At 39.1% G+C, this 24,717-nt stretch overlaps 1 protein-coding gene and 1 non-coding gene across 3 annotated transcripts in view; both read right to left on the bottom strand.

Moving 5' to 3' along the window:
• The window catches only part of Atg16 (Autophagy-related 16), a 229,278-nt gene extending 206,967 nt beyond the window's left edge, over positions 1-22,311 (bottom strand). The window contains exons 1-3 of one of the 2 annotated variants that reach the window (XM_065226471.1): positions 21,996-22,311; positions 8,892-9,647; positions 8,686-8,828 (exon numbers count right to left, since the gene is read on the bottom strand). In XM_065226471.1, coding sequence (XP_065082543.1) covers positions 8,686-8,828; positions 8,892-9,647; positions 21,996-22,101 — 1,005 coding nt within the window. In that variant the 5' untranslated portion in view covers positions 22,102-22,311. The remainder of the gene's footprint in view (positions 1-8,685; positions 8,829-8,891; positions 9,648-21,995) is intronic. The other variant, XM_065226472.1, reaches the window with a different exon arrangement.
• On the bottom strand, positions 8,519-8,592 carry TRNAR-UCG (transfer RNA arginine (anticodon UCG)). The gene has a single exon. It is a non-coding gene; the product is annotated as a tRNA-Arg (tRNA).
• Positions 22,312-24,717: the final 2,406 nt, after the last annotated feature.

The raw sequence follows: 24,717 nt of genomic DNA, 5'->3' as shown, positions 1-24,717 counted from the left end.
GATAAGCAAATAAGGTAGTGGAATTAAATGGAAATTACTAATCCTTCTCTCTCTCATTATACTGTTTATTTTATTTGTTTCCGACGGGACTCAATAGTTAGTTTTGTCCATGTAACTGTCATGAGATCAGTGTTTTAGCGCAGAAACCCGAACGGTTCGAATTTTGTTTCCGTTGAAGACACCTTTCGAGATTCACACTCTGGAATTCAGTACCCGGTACTAGAACGATCACCTTTTTTCAACTCTATATTTGTTCCAAATTCAAAATAAATTACTTTTCTTTTTAATCTAGGTGCTCTACCTACTACAGTTACTTACCAGCCGTAATTGTTATGATATAAATGTCTAAGTGTTTATACATTGTTCCTGCCTTGGCAATTCAGTATTAATGTAGGACTACGCCTTTCTTTATTTTAAACATGTTTTCTATACCTGCATATCAATATAACAATTGATATCTTAAAACTAAAAACTAAAACTAAATCTTATCTAAGTATAAAGGAAATTATTCGTTGCAATTGAACATTTGTTCTAAAGTCACAACATTTAAAAAATTTATGTACCTCGGTAGTACTGTACGAGGTCCCCCCCAACTTGACTTTGTTATGAATCCTTTGAAGTGTTTTTTACCTGATAGTGCAACAGCTAGACCATATTGGCACAGCATAAAGCATTAGACTGATGCAAAATTTGAAATGTTCGCTCCACAGTGCTAAAACGATTCCAAATAGGGTCCTGATTAGCCTCTCAAAATTTAAACTTATTTGGTAAGAAACTGACTTGGCACAAACCATTCGAAGTTTATATGGAAATTACTATGGGAAACCCAAACTGTATTCTAGCCTTTTTTCTATATTGCACTGTTAACAAGTTCTATCGCTATTCTTATGGGAAATTTTCTCAGCTACAACTTTGCAGACGACCGTTTTTCAGCCAAGCGTCAACCTAAATATTTATAAATTGATTGAGAGATTGATAAACTTATGGCATGATTAAGCAGCTGTATTGTAGGCAACACTGTATTCTGCAGTGAGACATAGTACACTGAAAAAAGTTTTCACTTAGTTTCTATTAGGAACGCACATAGTATTTTTCCAAAAACAAAAATAATGATTTTTACCTGAATATCACATAGCATTAGAAATTCTATATGAGAAATCATATAGATTTCATTGGACACATAACGTTCATGTGATTTAGTAGTGCAATTTCCAATTATGGGATCACACGAAAGTTATGTGAAATTCACATGGATATTTTCCACTGATTATGTGATTTATTTTATGAGTGTAGCCATGATTTTTGTGATCTATTCTACGCCCTAGAAATACCAATGTTACCTGCTGAACAGTTGATTGAGCATAATCATAAAACACCAGTGACTGAAATCATTTATAATTTTGGGTTTCCCATAGTGATTTCTATATAAACTTCACACGGTTTGTGCCAAGTCTGTTTCTTACTAAATAAGCTCAAATTTTGGGAGGCTAATCAGGATACAATTTGGAACCGTTTGAGCACTGTGGAGCGGAAATTTCAAATTTTGCATCAGTTTAATAAATCATGGCCGGTCTAAAAATTTGTTTAAATATTAGAAGTTTATTCTTCAGGCAAAGTTTGGATTTTCTGTTTAGAAGAGGATACAAACATTTTATATATTTGTTACATTTGGCTTGAATGCCCTCAATGTGATCTTTAAAAGTTAATTATTGGTCTAGAACTAATCCAAGATATATCACTTGGTTTGACCAGGAAATTGTAACTCCGTTCATAGTGACTATTTGACTACAACTAGGTTTCAAAAAGGAAGCTCTAGGCTTGTGTGGAAATATTATAAGTTGAGTTTTGAAAGCGTTGGGAGAAATCTTTCATGTTTGTAAATAAAAAGAGAAAATATCAAAACTTTTCTGCAGTCTGCTTCCTTTAGCGGAAATGCCTGTGCCTTCGACGAACAAAGATTTGTGGCAACCCTGAGGCAAATCAGGTAGGTTCGAAGGGAAAATCTTATACAATATTATACCCTGAGTTATACAGTTATACCCTGAGGAACTCCAGCTCTAACAGGTAGTCGTTCAGATTTGGAATTTTGATTATTTACCTGCAGAGTTCTGCCAGTTAAATAATGTTGAACTAATTTCATAATATATAATTGATAAATAAACTTTTTAAATTTAGCAATCAAACCTTCATGCCAAACACTGTCGAATGCTTTTTCTATGTCTAGAATAGCAACTCCAGTTGAGCAGCCTTCAGATTTGTTTGAACAAATAAAATTGGTAACTCTTAAGAGTTGATGAGTAGTTGAATGCCCATGGCCAAATCCAAACTGCTTATCCGCAAAAATCGAGTTCGTATTGATGTGAAGCATCATTCCATTCAAAATTATTTTTCAAAAAGTTTACTTACTTAAACGGTAGCTAGAAGCTTCAGCTGGATTTTTTCCGGCTTCAAAACTGGGTAAACTTTTGCATATTTCCATTCATTAGGAAAGTATGACAAATAAAAACATCTATTATACTCTCTGGGAGTTTTTTATAAGAATATAAAAAATTCCACCATCACCTGGAGCTTTCATCTTTTGAATTTTTTAGTTATAGATCTTACTTCGTCCAAAGCAGTCCCAGGAATCCTCAAAAAAAATTCCACGAGAGAAAATATTCAGATAATCCCGAGCAACCTGATTCTCAATAGGACTAGTAATACCCAAACTGAAATGATCAAAATTTTACAACCTTCTTTAAGCGCTGGAATAGGCTTTCGACGACGACGGGTGTGCTTTCGTAAGATTAACGTTTATTGGATCCGTTTCTTTGCACGGGAGTGATTTTTTTGTAACTAGCGTAAGTGTGCCTGCGATTTGCATCGAGTGACGGAGATTGTGAGTAAGCTGAAGGATGTCTCGCTGGATACGCCCAAGACTGAACGGGCGGTAGCTGGTGGCCGTGAACGGTTTCTGGGGAAAGCACTAGATGCGAACCTCCTCCCAGATCACCATGGCAATACAGGAAGTATCACAACAAAGGTAATTGCTATTAGATATTTTGCAAACAGTGACAGATAGCGGACATAAAGAACCAGTGGAGATGCCGGACAAAGGTGTTTATCCCAGACAAATGGTAAGTTACAAATTCTCTGTTGTCGTTGTCGTAGGCGCCGTCGTAGTCGCTGTCGTAATCACCGTCGTAGTCGTAGGCAGTACCGTTGGTATATTTAAAATTAAACATCAACCACTGAAAATATGAATTATCGCGTATTTCTGTTGGTCATTACATTCCAAGTGAAATTCGAGAACGTAATTTCATTTGAATAGCTTGTTTAACCAGGTCTTAAACAATCGTCACGTCGGTCATAGCTTGTTATGATTGTCTGAACCTGCGTAAAGATAAAATCGAAACATTGAACGTCGCGTGAAAGTGGATCTTAATGAAGGCCTAAGTACTCTTTCGTAGCTTTTAGTTTTAGGATTTCAAAGATAGTCGGTTGCAGTGGCTTGCTTACTGAGGAGAAAGACGCGGTCCCAGATCCTATCATATTAAAAATATTAAAATATCGCTTGTTTATCGTGTATTTTGTAAAACTTTTCGTTGTCGTCGGTGCCGGGTTTGAATAGTTATAAAAACTTGAGTAACGCTATAATGTGATATGAGAGGCTCGGTGGCCTTAGAGCAACCGTTTTTGCTTACTGAGCAGAACCTCATGAGTCTAGTCTCAGGCCCATCCACATTCAAGATTCGTCAATGATTAAAAAGGAGCTCGCCTGCCTATCGGCAGACGTTTTTGTTTACTGAGCAGAGGACCGTGGGTTCAATCCCAAGCTCCTTCGTGTTATACGCTCGTTAGGACATCAATTCAGCTTATCGTTTACCAAAATGAACCCTGCTGCTAACCCAACCCTCTTACCCAACATCCCTGTGATTCCTCGTGGAAGTGCAGAGAACTCCTCGGCTTCCATCAAAGCGAGTGTCACGTCAACACATTCCTACCCATTCCTTTCTTGACCTGCGTTCAGGCGCGGCTGGCGCTGGTATTGCCTAATTCGAGATCACCAGTTTTTACACATTGAGGATGATTGCTAGTCCCAAGCATCGTCTATTGGTTCTCTGTGTAATTACAGCTGGTCTGGCAATAACAGAGTAGCAACCGTGGGCGGTCAATCATGCTCATGCTCATGCTTAACGTGGAATAAAAAGAAATTAAACATCCTATCCTCATATCTAGTTCCTCCCCACGATGATGGTGACCATGACCATGAGAGTGGGTGATGTTTATGCTGTGCATTGACAGTCGGCTGCATTATCCGATTGATTATGTTTATCTTTGATGTCTGGTGCCATTACTTCGGATGTTCATTATTGATGGCGTCTTCCGATGGTGATGTCTTCTCCATTGAGATCTATTGTTTTGTGAACAACGATCCCCAGTTATTAATTCGTGATTGTGGATCATCTGCTCGCCTGTTGACTTCTGGTTCATGCGAAGGTTCCTATAATCGCATATCAGTCTCATATGGATTTTCGTCGATTTTAAGATAACAACGTTATCCAATATCAAGTCGCATCTACTTTCATATTACGTGATAAAACTACGGAGTTTGATCATGAAAAATGTAAAAACAATATCAAGTCAGTTTGTCCCATTAAACAAAGTAATCGCATGTCAGTCTCATCCGGAAAATCGATCGTCCAGAGATCACGTTACAGTTCTGCTTTTCAGGGGGGCATATTTTTCGATGATATAACATAACACGCAACTTGAAAAATATCAATTAATTAATTAATGATTAATTAATACAGATAGATCCCGATGATGAACCATCCTTGGTATGAGAAAACGGTGATAGTTTGTATATGAATAGATGTAAATAAAACTAGAGTTAAGGTGATCACCGTTTAGAATGGTCTCTCCGTCAAATATCACACCCCATAAGGTGCCAACGAAATGAGGACATTTTTCCGGAATTACAATCGGTTTGACTTCACCGTAGTCGTGGCCAATTCACGTCATTGAAGTAGAGTAAGAAGATCAACGGTCCCAGGTGACTTCCTTGCGGTATTCCTGACGTTGTTAGACAAATATCAAACAGGCAGTAACCGATGGCTACCATCAGCTGTTGATCAGTGAGATATGAGCAAAACTATTGAAAGAGATGTCCGTAACCCCAAGTTTATTCAACTTGCCAATCGCGATTACATGGTTTAGTTTATCGAAGGCTGCTGACAAGTTGGTGTATATGACGTCTGTTTGAACCCTTCTACCAAACACAGCAGATTAGTGGTAGTGAAGTTATGTCGATCATCACTTAGATAGTGCAGAGATAGAACAGAGGATCCATGATGAGTCATCATTGATGACTAACACAAATAACTTCAAAACTGCGCTCAACGATGTGATTCCAAAATAATTAATCACGTCCCGTTCACTTCCCTTTTTGTGGACAGGATACATAAAGTCTGTTCCATTTAGAATTTGGCCGCACAAAATAGGTCATTTCGCCAAGGAGAAATAAAGTACAAAAACGCTAAAGGTATCATTTTGTAGGATTTTTATTTAGCTTTAAGGGAAACATACAACAAAAAATAATCGTCAGTTTCTCGGATGAATTTTCGAACTTTTCGCGGAATACCTCTCATCATGTCTTGCACAGTAGTACTGTCAACCTCATCTACCATCTTTTTCCACTACTTCTCCAAATTAGATGGTGTTTTGTAACATTTCTTCAATTTGCGCTTGATAATTGCCCAAAAATTTTCAATGGGACGAAAATCTGGACAATTTGGTGGATTGATACTTTTCTCAATAAAATCGACATTATTCTGCTTATACCATTATATGCAGGCTTGCTGAAACTCCTCAAACTCACTGGAGGTTTAAATAAACTCTTGTCCTGCGAGTTTAGCCAGCCCTCATCTCGAGTGAGTGGCGGCAGGAATATGGAAGAAGTAAACAAAAACTCCTCGAGAGACGTGAGGTCCGCTTTTCGGGACTCCGGATGACTTTTTTGTTCGACGCAAGAAGCTCAGAGTTCACCCAGAGTGAGAGTAAGAGCGTGTGATAGAAAACATGAATATGAATGGCAGCTAACCTCACTCTCATTTTTATCCCCTTTCGCTCACAAGCTCTGAAGCTCAGTGTAATGATTTAGCAGTAAGCATTCTACTCCTCATAAAAATGCAACGCTCGGCTCATTTCAAACTCGCGAGTGCGGCTCCATCAATCCTGATTCTATGACATCACGGCTGTAATGGCAGCTGGCTAAGACAGGCCAGAACTTCGTGTGATTAAATGAACGGCAAAATTATGGTCTTAAGAGACTCCTCCTTGTAAAGTTGTCCATTCATAGTGTTTTCTTTTCGTAACTGCAGATGCCTTGCCAAATCATCAACTTGCGAGCCAATTTATCTGCAAAGACAAATTTGAATTTATCCGGAGCATCCCCCTTACGTTTAGCAAAGTAAAATTTTTGGCCCGGCATTTGTCCAAAGTCCATTTTTACGTGAGTTTCATCGTCCATCAAAATACATCCGTTATACTTGGTCAGAACTAGCTCGCTCCTTGTATGGTTTTTGACAACCAGGTTTTGTTTCAGCGTCCTGTTGGCATGTTTGCTGGCATGGTACGACCGAAAACCTTCTCGCATACAGATTCGCCGAACTATACTGTGTGCCGCACTGAACCTTTTCGCCAAATCACGACCGGAGATCCCAGAATTCTTTTGGACTGCCCTTATGACCTTCGCTCGTAGTTTTCGGTCGTATGTTCCACTTCTACGTTTGTTTTGTTTTGCACGATTCAACGTTAGTGTTTCCCGGTAACGTTTAAGCACGGTATTTACAGCCGATTTTGGAAATTTGAGAGCCTTTGCAATCATTCCTCCTGACCACGTTGGATTTTGCACGTGAGTGTGAAGAATTTTTTCACGTTTCATCTTCGATAACCTTTGAACAAGTATATGATCCTGATGAAATTTTCACTAGTAAATTAACAATCCTTCCGGATCAAAACGCTGTCAATAGTTTCTAGCATCTATCTACGACGAATAGAGGCGCTACAGTAATTAAAAAGAAGCGGCCTAATACTAACTGGAACAGACTTTATGAGCAAATTTCCAACAAGATAGGAATGTACCACTCGAGATGTTCCAAATAGTATCAACAAGCTGATGATACACTTCTTTAGAAATACTGGCGTAACACCATAAGGGTGTCCTGGGTTGAAAGACGAGTTGGGGTGTTATGCGGCAGTGAAAATCATCTTGATGCTGATATAAAAAGGCTTGGTCGGAAATTGATACATTCCAAGCTGCTAAGGTAACGTGTTCGTCGGTTAATCTTCCATCAGTGAAAATGCTGACAAACTTGTTAGAAAACAATCCCCTCCTGAGGAGTAAAAGCGACTTCACCGTTCGATGGTATCTCTGCGCTGCACTTTTACGTACCACCTTCAGAAAGACGCCGGGTGGAACTTGAGGTTGCTCTGAAACCTTCGTAGATATCGCAAATCGATGGCTTACTCGATTGAACTCATAGTTGAGCCTAGCGCCTTAGAATCTGTGACAAGCAAAGTATTAAGTATAGGGAAAACGCGCGACGAAAGGGGGTTGATTTTTCTTCAATTTTGTGTGACTTATTACTTGATTGATTTGAGATGGTGCTTCTACTTCATAAGCTACCGAGAAAGCTAACTGGATGTTTATTTAAAAATACGAACAATGAACAAAATATGAGAATATGGACGGTACACACGAGGTACACATCGAAAGTGTCATCATTTTCCAAACGTGGACAATAAATATGAATTAAAAATTATGTTATAATTGTAAACATATCCGTAATTTATTCTCTTAATTAGTGAGTGATTAAATAATTGTCGTTATTAATTGCTATTTTAAAAATCCTAGGAAAAAAGAACATGCAAATTAACAACTCGAGTTCGATTAAAGCTGCGATTGTCAAAATATAACTTTTTATGATTGGCAACGCAACATTAGATGAAAATTACATAAAATAAGTTTAAGTTCCAAATAAATGGATTATGAAAAAAAAAGTTCAAGTCAACAAATACTTAATAATTAATATTTATTAATGAACACATTCCATCATTTGCACCACATCCTTTAAAAACAAAACAAAAAATTAGGTACAATATGACTAAACATGTTTAACAAACAAGCATCAATATAACTTTCGCTGTTGACACATACGTATTAATTTTTTGTTGAGGTTTCGTGCCGTACTTGGAATTTGTCATCGAAGCCAATCCTTCAATCTTCTTTACCTATAATATTTTCCCCTCTTGCAAACAATAAAATCTCAAAAGCTTCTCTTCCTGGGGGGAGAAAATGCGCAGTGGACCAACTGCGCAGCATCCCTGCATTTGCTACCACCACGAGATGAATGTTGCAAATAAATCATGTATAACCACCTGTTGCGCCCCCCTGATTTTCCCTCGCCGAAGATGTACTCCTAAACCTATTATATTTACAATGCAACAAGTTCGGTAAAAAAGAAAACTCTACTTGCGACCGTGACAGGACTCGAACCTGCAATCTTCGGATTCGAAGTCCGACGCCTTCATCCATTAGGCCACACGGTCTGCCCACCAGCTGATTTCAAGAATGTGCAATTATCAAACTGTTACCGAGAAGACGATAGCTTGCCGTCCTAATAATCAAAATTCGTTACTCACCCTTAGTCGTTGATCCGAGACGGTCCATACACGGCTGGCAAAGTCATTCGATGCGGCCAGAATCAATGAACCAGTGCTATCAAATTCTAACGAATTGATGCCCTGATTACTTCCAACCAAAGTACCTCTTGGCTCACAAACCCCTACAATGATAAAATATTCGTTTATAGATATCATATATTTCAATTTAAACGAATCAACTATACCTTTTCCCACATCCCAGAGCTTTACTTTCCTATCAGCACCACCGGTAGCAACGACCCGCTCTACCGGACTCCAACGAACTGCGATCACTTCACCGTCATGTGCATCGAATTTAAATTCAACTCCCTCCGGAGGTCCATCGGAGCCAAAATCGAATCGATCCATATCGGATCCGATTCCACCAAGCGACGATGGCCCTGGTATGTCTCTAATTGCACGTTCCAGTTCACTTTCGATTCTAGCTTTCTTTTCTTTGATAAATTTGTCATTTTCTTTATTCATTATTTCCGCATCGCGAGACTTGTACTCCATCAATAATGCCAATAGTTTGTTATTTTCGTCCTGAACAGCCCTTAGCTTTTCTTCCGCAGTATTGGCGCGTAGCTGCGAAGCTAACGATTCATCCTTGATTGTAACATGCAAGGTTTTGAGCTCTTCCAGTTCATCTTTGAGAGCCACATTCATTGCAAACTGTTCGGCCAGGATGCGTTCCTTTTCGGCCAGCGTTCGTTGTAGTTCAGTCAATTTCTGATTTAAGGTGATTATCATCTGCGAGTGCTCGCCTTTTCTCTTATGAAGATCGGTAAGTTCTTCCTGTTGTGCAAGGATTTTCTTTTCCAGTGATTGAATTTGAGCGTTGGTAATAGCTGCCAAATCCGCACCTGCCGTACCACCGGAGCTGTCACGGATCTTTTTGTCGATCTTGAGTTCCAAGTTTTCCTGACGTAATTTTGCTGCTGCATCGAAGAGACGATTATCTGGAACAAAGTGACAATTTGTTGTATTTAAATTTAAAACCTCTTGCAGATCGATACAATCAAAAATTAAATAATAATTATTGTTATGAGAGCTGAAAAAAGATTAGCTGTAGTTTAGACAAAAACAATAGAATAACCCAAAAACAGCCATCCAAAAACAAAACTTAGTTGTTGCAAAAAAGCGTGGATATGTGGATATTACGTCACTATCAATGTCGTAAGCACTGTATCGAATATAAGTTGTAGAAAAAATGTTTGTTCAAATCCATAAAAATATCCCGTTTCTTCAATTTTCCTTAGAACAATGTGCCATCTGTACAATATAAAAAGAATATTTTTGGTTACTAGTGAAAAATTGGCAAAAAAAATACTATCCATCGCACTTTATATAGGGTAAATTATGGCTTCGGCACCCATTGACTGTTTTCGGCAACCGAAATTGAAACGTTAATTTCGCAGTATTTTCCCATCAAAACTCTTCGCTGAATGTATTAAGCCGATTCTTTACCTTTTCAGCTTCAATCAGATTACATTTTTACGACTGTGCAATCCTGTTATGCCATATTTTTCTTTAAATTAAATATACACACTACAAAATACGGCTGATTTCGAGTTGCCTATAATAGAACAGCTGGTTAACACGCAGTTCAAATGGAAAGGGTGCCGAAGAAAAAGAGACTGCCGACAATAGTCACACTCACCTGAGAAGTTTGGAGCGTTGTAAAAACATGTTCAACCCGTTTTGATCAATTCTGTCGATTGGAATGGGTAGAACAGCAAGCAGCAGATAAATGTCAACAAACAAACCTGTCATGTATGTGTGTGACGCTGAGAAATCGCTAATAGAAGTTCGGACGCTGCTTAGACTGACGAGAATACGTAAATTCCCCTATGGGTCAAATATTAGAAACACTCAGGCCGACATTAGGGAAATTAATCATATTTAAAAAAAAGAGTCTATAATAATTTATGCCATGTCCTTCTTAAGAAGTTCACTTCACAAAAATAAATAAGAAAATATTCTATTAGGTACATTTATGATCTTAGATTTGGCACCTCTTATAAATTTTGGATAGTGTGACAAAACAAGTTTTTTGCACTTGCCCTAACTACGCCACTGCAGTGTGTATTTTCTCCCCAATTTTCACTCTACGGCAGTCTTGTTAGCGATCACCATAGTCGACACATTTTCTGTGATAATCGACTGTCTTTGTTTCCGACACTTGCAAAACAAGCTATCAAATTACAGTACCAAACTAAAATGTCATATGACAGGCTCTGACCGTCACGAATGCATGTATTTTAGTTTTTCTAATGATAAGAGCTGCTGATAAGTTACTTTTGAGTAAATTGCATATTCTCAAATTTAGGTGAATTAAACTTAATTTTGGGTAGAATATACTAAAAGTAGGTATTTTTTGCTACTGTTAAATGGAAACTACTATATGCGATTTACTCAAAATTGGGTTATTGGGCTGAACCCCGGAATTGAGGGAAAAGTACTTAATTTTTGGTAGTTTTTCATCTCCGTGTGGGATAAACATACAACGCTCATTTTTTGCAGTACAGGTAAACCTCGATATAACGTAACTGTCACGTCCATCGTCGATTTCCCGTCGATTTGAATTATCATTCAAGCAAACAAAGTAATAGGACCATCGGACAGATGAGATAATCCCTCATTTATTGGTAATGTTAATTTATATGATTCAATTGTTAAAAGCGAGATATTGTCGATGGATGTCAAAAGTGACATTTACGTTATATCGTAACTTACCAGTATACCTGTATGATGCTTCAGATTTCTGATTAATATTTATTAGAAAAACCACGTTTTAGAATAGGGTCTCTGGAGGCTGTAGCCGTTCGCCTCCCTGCATATGATGGAGCTGGATTTGATTTTTAAAGTTTTTTTTTCTTTATTTTTGTGATTGTTAGCCGTAGGCTAGTTCATCACATACAGCGCAGCCAACGACGAGAGTGCTAGATTTGGTTGTACAGGTGGGCGCCCTTCAAGAAAGCAATAAGCGCAGCCAGCGTCGAGGGGTCGTTGCCAAGTAGCTCCCTGATGTTCTCTGGGAGTCGGTGTTGTTCGCGTAGCCTCTGAAACTCTGGGCAGACACACAGCACGTGTTCCACCGAGGCAGGGATGCTGCAGATTGGACAAACCTTGTGGAAGGGTGTCCCACCAAAATTGTGGGAAATCCTCGCATGGCCGGTCCAGAGTCTTGAAATGATCCGTTGGTCCTTATACTTGTGGCTGTCTAGCCAGGGTCGTACGGTTTCTTTGATCTTTCTCAGGAAAGTGGTCCGCGACTGAAACCATTCCTCCTGCCAGGCTTCCATGATAATATTCGCGATCCAACGCTTGACGTCTAGGAGTCGTACGTTCCTGGTGAAGCGGGGACCAGATGGACCGGATCCTGCCAGCCTGTCCGCAGCCTCATTTCCAGGAACACCGCAGTGCCCGGGAATCCACGTAAAAACGGTTGAGGGTGGGGCATATCGTGTAATGGCTTGTATCCAGGGGTGGCTCGGGGCTTCGGCTTCCAGCGCCTGGATGACGCTGTGTGAGTCCGTTACCACAAGGATCGGTTGATCTGCAGGAGTGATGGCTGCATCAAGAATAGCAGCGGCTTCTGCGGAAAAAAACGGAACACTCCTCCGGTAGACTTTGACTTGTTGCGGAGTTTGGTCCTGCCACTCCGAGTCCCACTCCAGCGCCCGTGATCGCGATCCGTCCGTAAAGCGATGAACGTGCCCCGGATAGACCGACCCAAGAAGTTCTGCAACTGATGAACGCCTCAACGCTACAGAGTTATCTCCGGCTTGGAATCCTCTCTTAATCCGCTTATCTATTTTGATAACGTTAGATCGCCAACTTTTCTCTCCATGCCAGTGGACCCTGGCCACCGGGGGGAGGTAAAGGTTGGCTGCAGTGCGGAGGGCTCTGTTCCCCTCGTTGAGGAGAAAGACCCTTAAAGTCTGCTGTAAGGCTATTACAAGTAATTGTTTACATCTAGTCACTGATCCCTAATTTTCTGTTGAAAGAAAAAAGTAGTTTACAATGGCATCGACATAAAACAACGAGAAGTGTAAGCAAACGCTTATCTATATAGTTTTCTCATTCATCTTAAGAGATGCGAAAGATAAATGCAAAATCAATCCGGAAATCAACTGTACCAAGCTAGGTTAAATGTAAGAAATTTTATCCGTCTCGCACCGAGATCCTTTCAGTACAAAAAGAGCCATGAAAAGAAGAATGTGCTGAAACAAATTGAATAAACGAAACATTTTATTAGTTGATATGTTTAGGTACAATCAAAAATGATTCAAATGCCACACGAAGGTTCTTATACAACACTTCTTCCTCGAAACAATCTGTATCATTGGCGTGGTCACCCGTCTTCTTCTCACCGCAGTGGCTTACGCTTTGAAATATTCATTAGGTAAACATTTTCAAAGGGGCGTAATTGCAGTTGTAAACAATGGCTTTAGCCATCGATTTCTCGCAAATAAAAGCTAACTCATAAAAAAATAATGACACCACCAGGTAGAGGAATGTTTCCTCTACCAGCTAGCATTAGGTTTTGCACCGTCGGGGTTAACCTCAATCTGATGACAGTTCACTGGTACTGTTTACGTGGACTTAGTCGATTTTTTCTTGGGTGGATTTTCTCGATAATTTTTCAGACTGTAGTGAGATGTAAACCACACTTCTGCAATGTCCACGAGCAACATCCGTTCAACGCGCTGTTCCTCGACAATTTTCAAGTTAAAATTCGGAAATTTTAGAATACTTTTTTTCGAAAAAATGACGAAGTGCTTGTAAACAGTACCACTGAACTGTCAGAAAGGTTCAGCCGATTAACACTGAGTTCATTTATAACATCACGCTGCAGTACCTAATTGTAATTTTGGAGAGGTAAGACATCATTCGCGAGAAATTGACGGCTAAAGTCATTGTTTACAAAAGCAATTATGCCCCTTTGAAATGTTGACACTTATTTAGTGAAATGAATGACTTTTACAATCTCTATAGACCAGTGCATGGGTGAACTTTTGTTCATCTACTGAAAAAAAAATGACACAACAGCGGGGCCCTGTTCACTAAAAAATAACACATGAATAATGCTCGCATTACATTTAAAAAGGGCCTATCAACTTTTGTAAACAACTTCCTAGGTCCTTTTCACGAGAACCGAAGTACGCCCACCCAAACCAAGCCACTATTGGGAAGGGGAGAATTTCCCCTACCCGATGGTGTTGTTAGTTTGCGTGGGCGTATTCGGTTCGCACGAAAAGGGCTTAACAAGTTTTGTGTACAAAAGTTGATAGGACTGTGTCAAATTTTACGCAAGTATTATTCATGTGTTCATTTTTAGTAAACAGGGCCCCGCTGTTGTGTCACTTTTTGTCGAGTGAGTGAACTCAAATCCATCCGTGCACTCGTCTATCGCTGGACAAGATGAATTTAAACTATCTCGTGGTTCAATATCATCTGATAGAAATACGAAAGAGTGTGGACACTATAGATACTATAGATTCCATAGATAAGCGGAGGCACAAAAAGTTGTTTTGGCAACCATGAAAAATAAATGATCTTACTGGCATGCGTGAAAAAAGTTCATGCCATCATAAGGCTCATCGTTGTGCAGTTTTGTTTCGTTTCGTGCGTCAAAGTTCAAAATGCAGCGCAAAGCAAATCTTTGCAACAATGTATTGAGGAATGGTTTGCTTTATCTTTCCTTCTTCCGTTCCGTGTGGGAAGCATTTTGTGCTCATAATATTACAATACTTCTCCCTCAAACAACACCATGATGACTCAGTTTGTTTGGCTACATTATACTTTTCCTCCGCTTATCTATGGAATCTATAGTATCTTTAGACACGAATGCATGAAACGTCGAATGAAATGAATAAGAGAGCAAAAATCAGGATTCCAGTTAATACACAGTAGACGAGAATTCAAGACCAACAATTGAAAAGGCCTCAACTCCATTTTGTAAAAAAAAAAACCCTTGTAAGGCCATTTTCTCGCGAACCGAAGTCCGCCAAAGGAAACCAAAATAATGAACAGGTAGACGAATTTCTCCTCTACCCGATTGTGGTTTAGGTTTGCGAATGTAGGTTTCGGTTTGTGAGAAAAAGGCCTTACAAGGTTTGTTTACAAAATGGAGTTGAGGCCATTTCAATTGTTGGTCTTGAATTGTGAATTTTTTTTTTCGTTTGTTTACAAGGGTTTCAGCCATCGGCTGTTTCGCCAGAATCGTGAATAGATGGATAATGAATTCTGAAATATATCAGATCGTGCTCCGTCAGCCAAACGAGAATGATTTTTTTCAACTCTGGGTAGCGGACTGAATCAGCTAGCCCCTCGATATGGTACACCATGGTCTAGGAATTTTTCGGGTTGGAAAATTTGCCGACTTCCCTGGGCATAGAGTATGATTGTACTTGCCACTAGTGTTGGGAAAATATCAATCAAATCTCTCTAATGCCCAAGATCACGCTTGATTTTCGAAGACAAAAATCAACAAGCAAGCAACTATGTATGATATTACAAGCTGTGATATCGTAGCTACTCACCAGCTACAATTAGGTTTTGCACCGTCGGGGTTAACCTCAATCTGATGACAGTTCACTGGTACTGTTTACGTGGACTTAGTCGATTTTTTCTTGGGTGGATTTTCTCGATAATTTTTCAGACTGCAGCGAGATTACATCTTCGCCACACTTCTGCAATGTCCACGAGCAACATCCTTTCAACGCGCTGTTCCTGGACAATTTTCAAGTTAAGAGTTTAGAATATATTTTTTTCGAAAAAAAACGACTAAGTGCTTGTAAACAGTACCACTGAAATGTCAAAAAGGTTCAGCCGTTAACACTGAGTTCATTTATGACGTCACGATGCAGTACCTAATTCTAACAAACCGTGGTTGAGTTTGAGTTTCATGATTTTTGCTTTATACCCGAACGCGACCCGAAACTACCGTCACTGCTGGCAGCAGTAGCTTCAACAATCAATACGAAAATCACGATTTTAAATTTGCACACTACTTGACTAGCCTATTGGTCCCAAGCAAACGATTAACGTACCCTATTCTAGTCGAAATTCTACTACTACACTATGTTTGTTTTGATTCGCTATGAAAGTTTGACAGATAAAATGAGGTATTAACCCCTATTTTTCCTATGTTTCGAGGGGTGAATCGATTAGCTTGGGACCAAAGAGAGTACCAGAGCTGAGCCAAAAAGTTGGTCACGTTATTTCGGGACCTTCTAGTCTTAGAGTTACCTCTATGGTAGCTTCGTGTCTGCCATCGGTGAAGTTTTTTTTTCTTTATTATAGAAATGTTTAGCCATATGGCTAGTTCATCTCTTAAGATTAAAAATGGAGTAAAAAGATTGGGTTCTCAGAAGGAGATTCCCAATCTTGGCTGTGGTACATTTATCTTGCTATAATGAAAAGGTGTAGAAAACTGCAAAAAAGGGCCAACAAAACGGAAATACAAACAAGGAACGCTCAGATATTGTGGTTAAGGTTCGCCTCTTTAAGGAAGGTGATGAGGGCGGCTGCTCCCGGGGACTCGTCGTCCAACACGTTCCGAATGCTGATTGACTCCAAGCCGAAGGCAGCCCGAAGGTATTTCAACTCCACGCAGTTCACGAGGATGTGCTGACACTCCGGTGGCTGGCACTCCGCAGGTTTCGCAGGTCCTCCGGAACGGTGTTCCTCCGAAGTTGTGGGAGACTCTGCTGTGGCCGGTGCGCAGCCTTGACACCACTCGCTGTTCTCGTAGGTTTGGTCGATCCTTCCAGGTTCCGGTGGTCGCCTTGATCTTCCGAAAATGGTGTGTTCTGTTGTTCCTCCACTCGGTGTCCCAGGATCTCCGAATCGTCCACTTGATCCACTTTTTGACATCTTGGAGCGGTACATTGCCGGTGGACCTGGGTCCGGTGTGGCCTGAGCCGGCGAGGTGGTCGGCTATTAGGTTCCCTTGGATCCCGCAGTGACCGGGTACCCACATGAATACTGTGTTGGGCGGCACGTGCTTTACCGTTCCTTGGATTCATGGATACTTCGGTGTTTCTGTTGTTAGGGCCAATATCACGCTGTGTGAGTCAGTTACGACTAATATCGGCCGGTTGGCCGGTAGCTTAACCGCGTGGAGAATGGCCGCTGCTTCAGCTGAGAACACCGAGCATTGGATCGAGAGCGATCTGCTCACAAGCAGACCATCTCCGGAGACCCCCATTGTCTCTCAGAAAGTTGTTAACTTTGTAAAATCAGAACCTGAAGATATTGATAGCTATGATTTCAAATGTTAACTAATCAGAGACTCAGATAACGAAGATGAAGATTATCCGTGCCTGATGATTGCGAGCAGTCGTTTCAGTAAATCTTGTCTTGTAACGGTGCTAGTTGAAGGAATTTGTTTAAATATGGATATAGATTGCTGTGCAGTGGTTACAGTGATCAGTTTCGAAACCTAAAAAAAATAATTCAAGCGTTTTGAAGTAATAAGATGTAACAGTCGTCTAGTAGTGGTTGAAGGACAGCAACTAAATATATTTGGAGAAATAATGGATAATGTGTTTGTGAACAATGTTCGCGAACGAGTTCAATTGATTGTATTAGATTGTACGACACATTTTGGTTCCTTTGCTAGGCAAAAATTGGCTTGAAAATAATAAATATTAATGCAATGTAGAATGAAGCGGAGCAAACGATTGTCACTAATTATATTGCATCTGAAATTAAATCATGATTTCCAAAAGTTTTTGACAGCGACTTAAGATATCCAATAAAGGGTGTATTCGATAAAAATGGCACGCACATATTTACTCACTAAAATTAAAGCGATTATTGAAGTTTCTTGAAATTTTCAACGAATAAAAAACTACTAGTGAGTTATGATTTACCAAATTTGTTTTATTAAATTTCGTACCTTCCTTTTCACTCCACCCATCAAATTTTGTACAATGGATTTTCCCAGTGTTTTTGTTGTTTTTAACCAAATTTTCTTCAACTCCAGCTCTGTTTTAATAGTTTTGAGATGCTTGCGAAGTTCCGTCTTCATAATTGCACAGAATTTTTCAATTGGGCGAACGTCCGGTGAATTTGGTGCGTTCATATATTTTGGCACAAAATTGACTCCGTTGGCTCGGTACAACACGTTTCGAGCGTAGTGGCAGGATACTAGACAAGGTCAAAACAGAGTTGATCCTTTGTGCTTCCTTGTAAATGGCAAGAGACGCTTCTTAAGGCACTCTTTCATGAAAATCGCACCGTTGATTGATCCGGAAGTGATGAAGGGAGCGTTTATTTTACTACATCCGCAGATCGCCTGTAAGATCAGGAACTCCTTTGCAAATTTCGATAATTTCTTCTTTCGAACATCCTCCGGAACAACGAACTTGGACTTGACAACGAAATATTCTTGCCCAGGAAGTTGACGGTAGTCAGCCTTGACGTTATGTCATCCATCACGATGCAACACGATTTGGTGAGCGTGTAAAGTTTCCGGGCGCGGGTTTTCGCAGTGATGTTTTGCTTTTCATTCCGGTTTGCGGCTTTTTGCACTTTGTAAACATGTAACCCAGCACGCTTAATGGTTTTCTGCACAAAACCGACTAACACCTTGGACTTTTCAGCGACATCTCGAATTGACATGTTTGGACGGTTCTTGAACTGTTGCATTTTACTGTTCATTTGATCACTTTTATTACCACTCCCTTCCTTCGTTCGGGCGCTCAGACGCTCCTTGAAGATTCTTATCACACGAGACACAGTTGTATTTGCAATTCCAAGCTTTTTAGTGATCCATCGGTGGGACGACTCTGGATTTTGATTGTAAGTGAGTTTCGACGACATGGCTGGAATTACCATAGAGGTAACTCTAAGACTAGAAGGTCCCGAAATAACGTGCTCAACTTTTTGGCTCAGCTCTGGCACTCTCTTCGGTCCCAAGCTAATCGATTCACCCCTCGAAACATAGGAAAAACCAATAACCCCTCATTTTATCCGTCAAACTTTCATAGCGAATCAAAACAAACATTGCGTAGTACTAGAATAGGGTACGTTAATCGTTTGCTTGGGACCAATAGGCTACTAAAGTGGTGAGCCAATTTAAAATCGTTAGTTTCGTATTGATTGTTGGAATTACTGTATGCATAACTATGAAACTTGACACATGAAAACAATATAAGCGTAATTATAGTCACTTTAACGCTCTTGGGTCATTCGTGACTTGTCCGGGAGTGAGATTTGAACTCGTGACTTTGGCGTGAGAGGTATGAATGCTATCCACTACGCCGGGGTCGCCCCCTAACAATACAATATGAATAAGATTTACTCATATTTTCAGGTTTTATACTCATACGGTTCAAAAGTTACGGAAGATTTTCGGTGAGCCATTTTTACCGAATAGGTACACCCTTAACTAGGATTTGAAGTGGATTTGGTACTTCGAGAATAAAGGCCGATATTTCGGAAAGCATATGACGTGCCGTTCAAATTGAGCGAAAAGGTGATTGAAACATCTGGATTCTCTTGCGACGCAAAATTTAACAACTCCAATCCATATACAGCTGCAACGCTCATCGTAACTAGTTTACCATTGATCAACAGCATTCCCAGCAAAAATATTGAGTCCTGGGATTCGTTCGAAAATCATTGAAAAGAAGAAAAAAAATAACAAATAATTTCTGCATATTGATAAATATATTAGTTTAATGTTGTCAGGGTTGGAATTTAAATTAAATCTGGGAATTATTATTTTTGGAATCAAAGATTATGAAAAGTAAAATAGACTCTAAAGCTTGATCTAAAGGGGAAAGGATTGCGACGTGTTTTTCAGAAGTTAAATCCGAAGTTATTACATACCTAGGTCTAACATATAATACAATTCTAGATAGCGCTGGAATTAGGGCGCAACAACTTTTGTAAACAATTACTCGATGATTTCCAGGAATTCAAGGCACACCCACGCTAACCAACATAACGTCGGGTAGGGGAAGTCTTCCCCTACCCGATGGTGATGTTGATTTGCGAGTTTCAAGAAATCATCGAAAAAAGTCTTTGTTTACAAAAGCTGTAACGCCTTAATTCCAGCTCTATCCGTATGCAACAGTTTAGATAGCGAAGATCAAGTCTGTTCAGAGGAAATTCGTTCGTTACGCTCTTCGCCACCTTCCTTGGAATGGTCCAACGAACCTTCCACCCTACGAAGATCTTTGCCAACTCGTGGGTATTGAAACTCTTGAACGTAGGCGGAAGATTAAACAGGCAGTTTTCCCGGGATTTTTGCTGAATTCGAAATCCATGCACCTGAACGAGTTCTACAATCGAGAAGTTTCCTGCTAATTACGGATTACATGATCCAATACGGTTCATGTCTGAACGTTTTTATGAATTCCAATCTTTTTTTCGACTTCAACTGCACAGCGGAAACCTTTCGTCACCGGATTCAACGTAGACGGTGAGTAGCTGTCCATTTAATGTACTTCAGATGAATGTTGCTACCTGTTTAATTTTTTTTTGTTCCCGATCAACTCTGCGATGACGGCCTTGACATGACTGATCAAAGGACAACTCCATGCCATAGGACGAGATTTATTTTTATGCTGAGGACCATAATACCACAAACGAAGTGACAGACGGAGCGGCTCGAAAACTTTGGTGACTAACCTGCTATTGCAATTTTTCAGTGTACCACATGGCAACACCACTACTACTGGATTGTACCACATGGCAACACTACTATTAGATTGAACTAGCATTTTCACCAAATGTACTAGAATGTTTTGGTTCTATCTCATTCACTCTACTCAAAACTGAAATGCATAAAAAAATGACAAAATGATACGCACTCTTTGCACACTGTCAAAGAATCATTGTACACAAAATCAACTTTGTTCAAATCAAAACAAAAAAACTAACCCATCTGGTGGATGATGGCACAAGCTTCCAAGAAAATTCTATTACAGTGAACCACATTATTTTAATGGATTTCTTCGCCAGTTAGTCGTCTGTAACTTCGTTTGTGATAATACCATGTCCCATTATTATTATTATTATTATTATTATTATTATTATTATTATTATTATTATTATTATTATTATTATTATTATTATTATTCAGTGTTTGTTTTATAATAATTAACAATTATTGTTGTTTTGTATCCTTTTTGATGTTGTTCCTTGTATTTCGAAAAGATATGGAGTTTTTACGCCTGTTTGCGCAAATATTTGCCAAATAGGCTTTTCCCATCAATCTTCGTTTAGACAACAAAAGTCCGATGAAGGGAATAATAAATAAATAAATATAAAAGGTTTCAATCATGGTAGGGTAGAGAACTACTTCGGCCTAATCACCCATTTTGGGCCTATCGAGCAGAAAACTTCAAATAAATCCATGATTTCCGAGTTAACCAGGCAATTATGCATTTGGTACAATACTTAAGTTAATAAGCTACGGAACGAAGTCAATGAGAACGCGTGATATGAAGGTTTGCATCCATTATTCCCAAAAACAAAAAAAAAGCGCTGCGGCCAAATCAATTTGTATCTTCATCCGATAGGCCGAAGTGATTTCATTGGCGTTTCAATGCGTTAGGCCGAGTTTAGAATCCGTAGGCCGAGTTTAGCGTCAAGAAGCAGTGTTAGAAGTTTGACAATATCTCAACGATTGGTTTCTCTTTATTAATTCTTAGGTAAGGTAAATAAATTTGGAAGCCATCAGTAATAATAACATTCCGTTTGGTGCTAAACTGCGCTACATTAAGAAAGACTAAGTGCAGGTTGTGCTTAATAGGCCGGAAATGGTGTAGTTAACCCTATATGTATGACAACAGTGTAAAGCTTCAAATGTATATGTAAATGTATGGCTAAAAGGTACTATAAGTTAGGGAAAAGTCTTCCCGAGAAATACCTATCATACATTCATACAGACTAATGCTTCAATGACCATTTCTTAAACAAACTGTCTGCAATAACCTTGATACTCAACGCAACCAAAAACGAACCATATGGATGACAATATTTACTGGTATGTGGCGGCTACTGCAAGAGCGAGAAAGGGGATGAACCACTTTCACTTGTCTTCATTGCATAAAAACAATACTGAATGACCTAACAACTATGATGCAATTTGAACCTCATCTGCAAACCGCGAGCATCTTTAACCTGTTTACATAGTATCAGATATTTGTCATTCGCATTAGCTTCCCATTCATCTTTAATTCAATTAACCCATGGCCATGTATGTCATACGCATAAATATCCTACAAAAGAAAAAAAAAAAACATACCAAATCAACAAGAAGTAATCAATGCAATACTTACTGTAGACAATAATATCCGCGTATCGGGAAGTTTCGTTTCTGTTTCGTTCACGAAGACGTTCTGCTATAATATCTCGCCAGTTTTCTGGCTTTGCACTTGCGGCCATCCTAAAAAGAGTCTTTCTTGAACCGGAAGATGCACTAAGATATAACACCCTAAGGTAATGCACAACACGTATCGCGGCGAACTATTGTCCACTTTAAGCAGATGTGTGAACTCTACTGAAATAGCCGATATTGGGAATCGTTCAAGTTTTTCGGAACACTATCGAATTCTGACGACGAAAAAAAACTAAATTTCCCGTACTGTGATGGTTGCTAATGTTTGTGTTTTGATTTAGCACCCTTTTGTCATCTATTTCATCTGACAGCAAAAGAGCTAAGACAGGACAAGACTTTAAAGGCCCAAACGCAATGTGGACGGATGCGGAACGGCAACGGCAGCGGAAAAGCCCGATCTGAGTAAGCCAACTTGTCAGATTGAAAACGTCTTGTTTAAACCAAATCGACTCCGATTACCCGCATAAACGCGAACCATAAATTGACCTTACCTAAAATGGTTAAAAATTATTTATAATCAATGCTAAACTTTAACTTAAATGGTTATGGAACTTTACATGAACGTTCAATGATAAAGTTTCAACCTTATGTATTATGGTTTTTTGGAACTGGACCTTACAAATAATGGGTTGTTAAGAACCATTACCATTCCAAATTCTTGTTTTCTCCATACATTTTCAGAAAGAGAACTATATAAGAATGTTTTTACTTATGATTTGAGAACATTAATGGTAATGGTTATGGTAGTCAGTAAGGTCCATTAATGGTTTTGTATTATCGCTCAACTTTACGTGGAATATATCGTGAATTGGTAATCAGTAAATTACAGGCAACCAATTCGCGATGTATTCCACATAAAGTTGATCGATGTTACAAAACCATTCGTGGACCTTACTGACTACCATAACCATTACCATTAAAGTTCTCAAACCATAAGTTAAAAGGTTCTAATATAGTTCTCTTTCCGAAAATGTATGGAGAAAACAAGAATTTGGAATGGTAATGGTTCTTAACAACCCATTATTTGTAATACCCCGTTCACATTACAGCCTATATCACGTAATATAGGCTGTCTTGCAATGAGCACTCATACTTAGGATTTCCAGAGAAAACTAGATGTATGAGTGCTCATTGCAAGACAGCGTATATCACGTGATATATGCTGTAATGTGAACGGGGTATAAGGTCCGCTTCCAAAAAACCATAATACATAAGGTTGAAACTTTATCATTAAACGTTCATGTAAAGTTCCATAACCATTTCAGTTAAAGTTTAGCAGGGATTATAAACAATTTTAAACCATTTTAGGTAAGGTCAATTTATGGTTCGCGTTTATGCGGGTAGGCATCTTGATGTCATTTGTGACAACTGTCAAACTTTCCGTTTCCGTTCCGCTTCCGTCCACATTGAGTTTGGGCCTTATAAGGCATCGAAAAGAAACTCGGAACTCTCGCGTCACTTTTCAAATAGACCAATGTAACAAATGTAAACAAATCGAGTTAAGCGATACAAGCTATTGCTCTTCTATAATTGTATGTGATACAAAAACACCCATTCAAATTTACTTTCATTTATTTAAGATAATCATTGATCAAAAATTGTCCAATGTACAGTTTGAAATGATGGTTACTTGATTGTTACTTCGGTCATTCGGACTGTCTAACATGATTGGTGCTCATTTTCCAAAGGCGGGGCCAATCTAAAGTTAGGTACTATACTCTGAAATCTGTGAAAGGGAATCTAGTATCATGTAGACAAAACGTCCAATGTAACACTCATTGATTATGTCATTGAGAAAAATCGTCCAATGTAACATGTCCGATGTACAACTCGACTTGTAAAAACGTCCTATGTGGTTTTTTCTATGTTGTAGCATGAAATTCAAAGTAAAATTGTGATTTACCCGTTTCTTCTGAATTTTCAACGTTATTATACACTGACTACATTAAAAATAGTATTGCAAAATGTATTGTTTTTGAACAGTTAAAATAATAATCTGTTGAACTTCAACTTCGATTTTCTTAAAATGGTGGATATGTTACATTGGTCTATTTGAAAAGTGACGCGAGAACTGTCAGAAGTTTGGTTTCCCCAATACTAACTTGAATCATGATGCTTTTATATGATAACTGTTATAACTGATAACTGTTAATGTTGAAAATTTGGAACGCATTATTTAAAATGTTGACCGAAAATCTAGCGGAGCGGGGTCTACTGTGAAGCCATATTTACCGAGATATTTACTGAGAGCCGCTGAGTGGCTTCGCAACTTTGAGATCTATTGGCATTAACGGCGACTCTGTAGCTCTTTACTCCTATGAGAAAATTTATAAGCAAACGTCAAACTGTGCGTAAAACATGGCGGACTTTGTACTATCCTTTCACTCCACCGAAAATTCTCATAAGAAACTGTCTATATTTGCTGGAAGAGAAAATTTTTCGACGGTGCCGTCAGCGCCAATTGAGCACTCAAACTGTAAGTTACACGCTATTTCAAAACTGCCCAAATTTGGGTAGAATACACACAGATCAGTCAAAACTGAACCTACCCAAAAATGGGAGTGACAAGTTGACAAATGAACAAAGTCGATCGGACTCATGTCGATGTTGTCCATTTCCCGCATAAACGCGAACCATCACATGACCTTACCGATAATGGTTAT

Source organism: Ochlerotatus camptorhynchus, unplaced genomic scaffold (assembly GCF_037179485.1).
Source record: "Ochlerotatus camptorhynchus isolate MF236.1 unplaced genomic scaffold, CSIRO-AGI_Acam_v1.1 ptg000251l, whole genome shotgun sequence".
Classification (NCBI taxonomy): domain Eukaryota; kingdom Metazoa; phylum Arthropoda; class Insecta; order Diptera; family Culicidae; genus Ochlerotatus; species Ochlerotatus camptorhynchus.
This window is presented reverse-complemented; position numbering and strand designations above follow the sequence as displayed.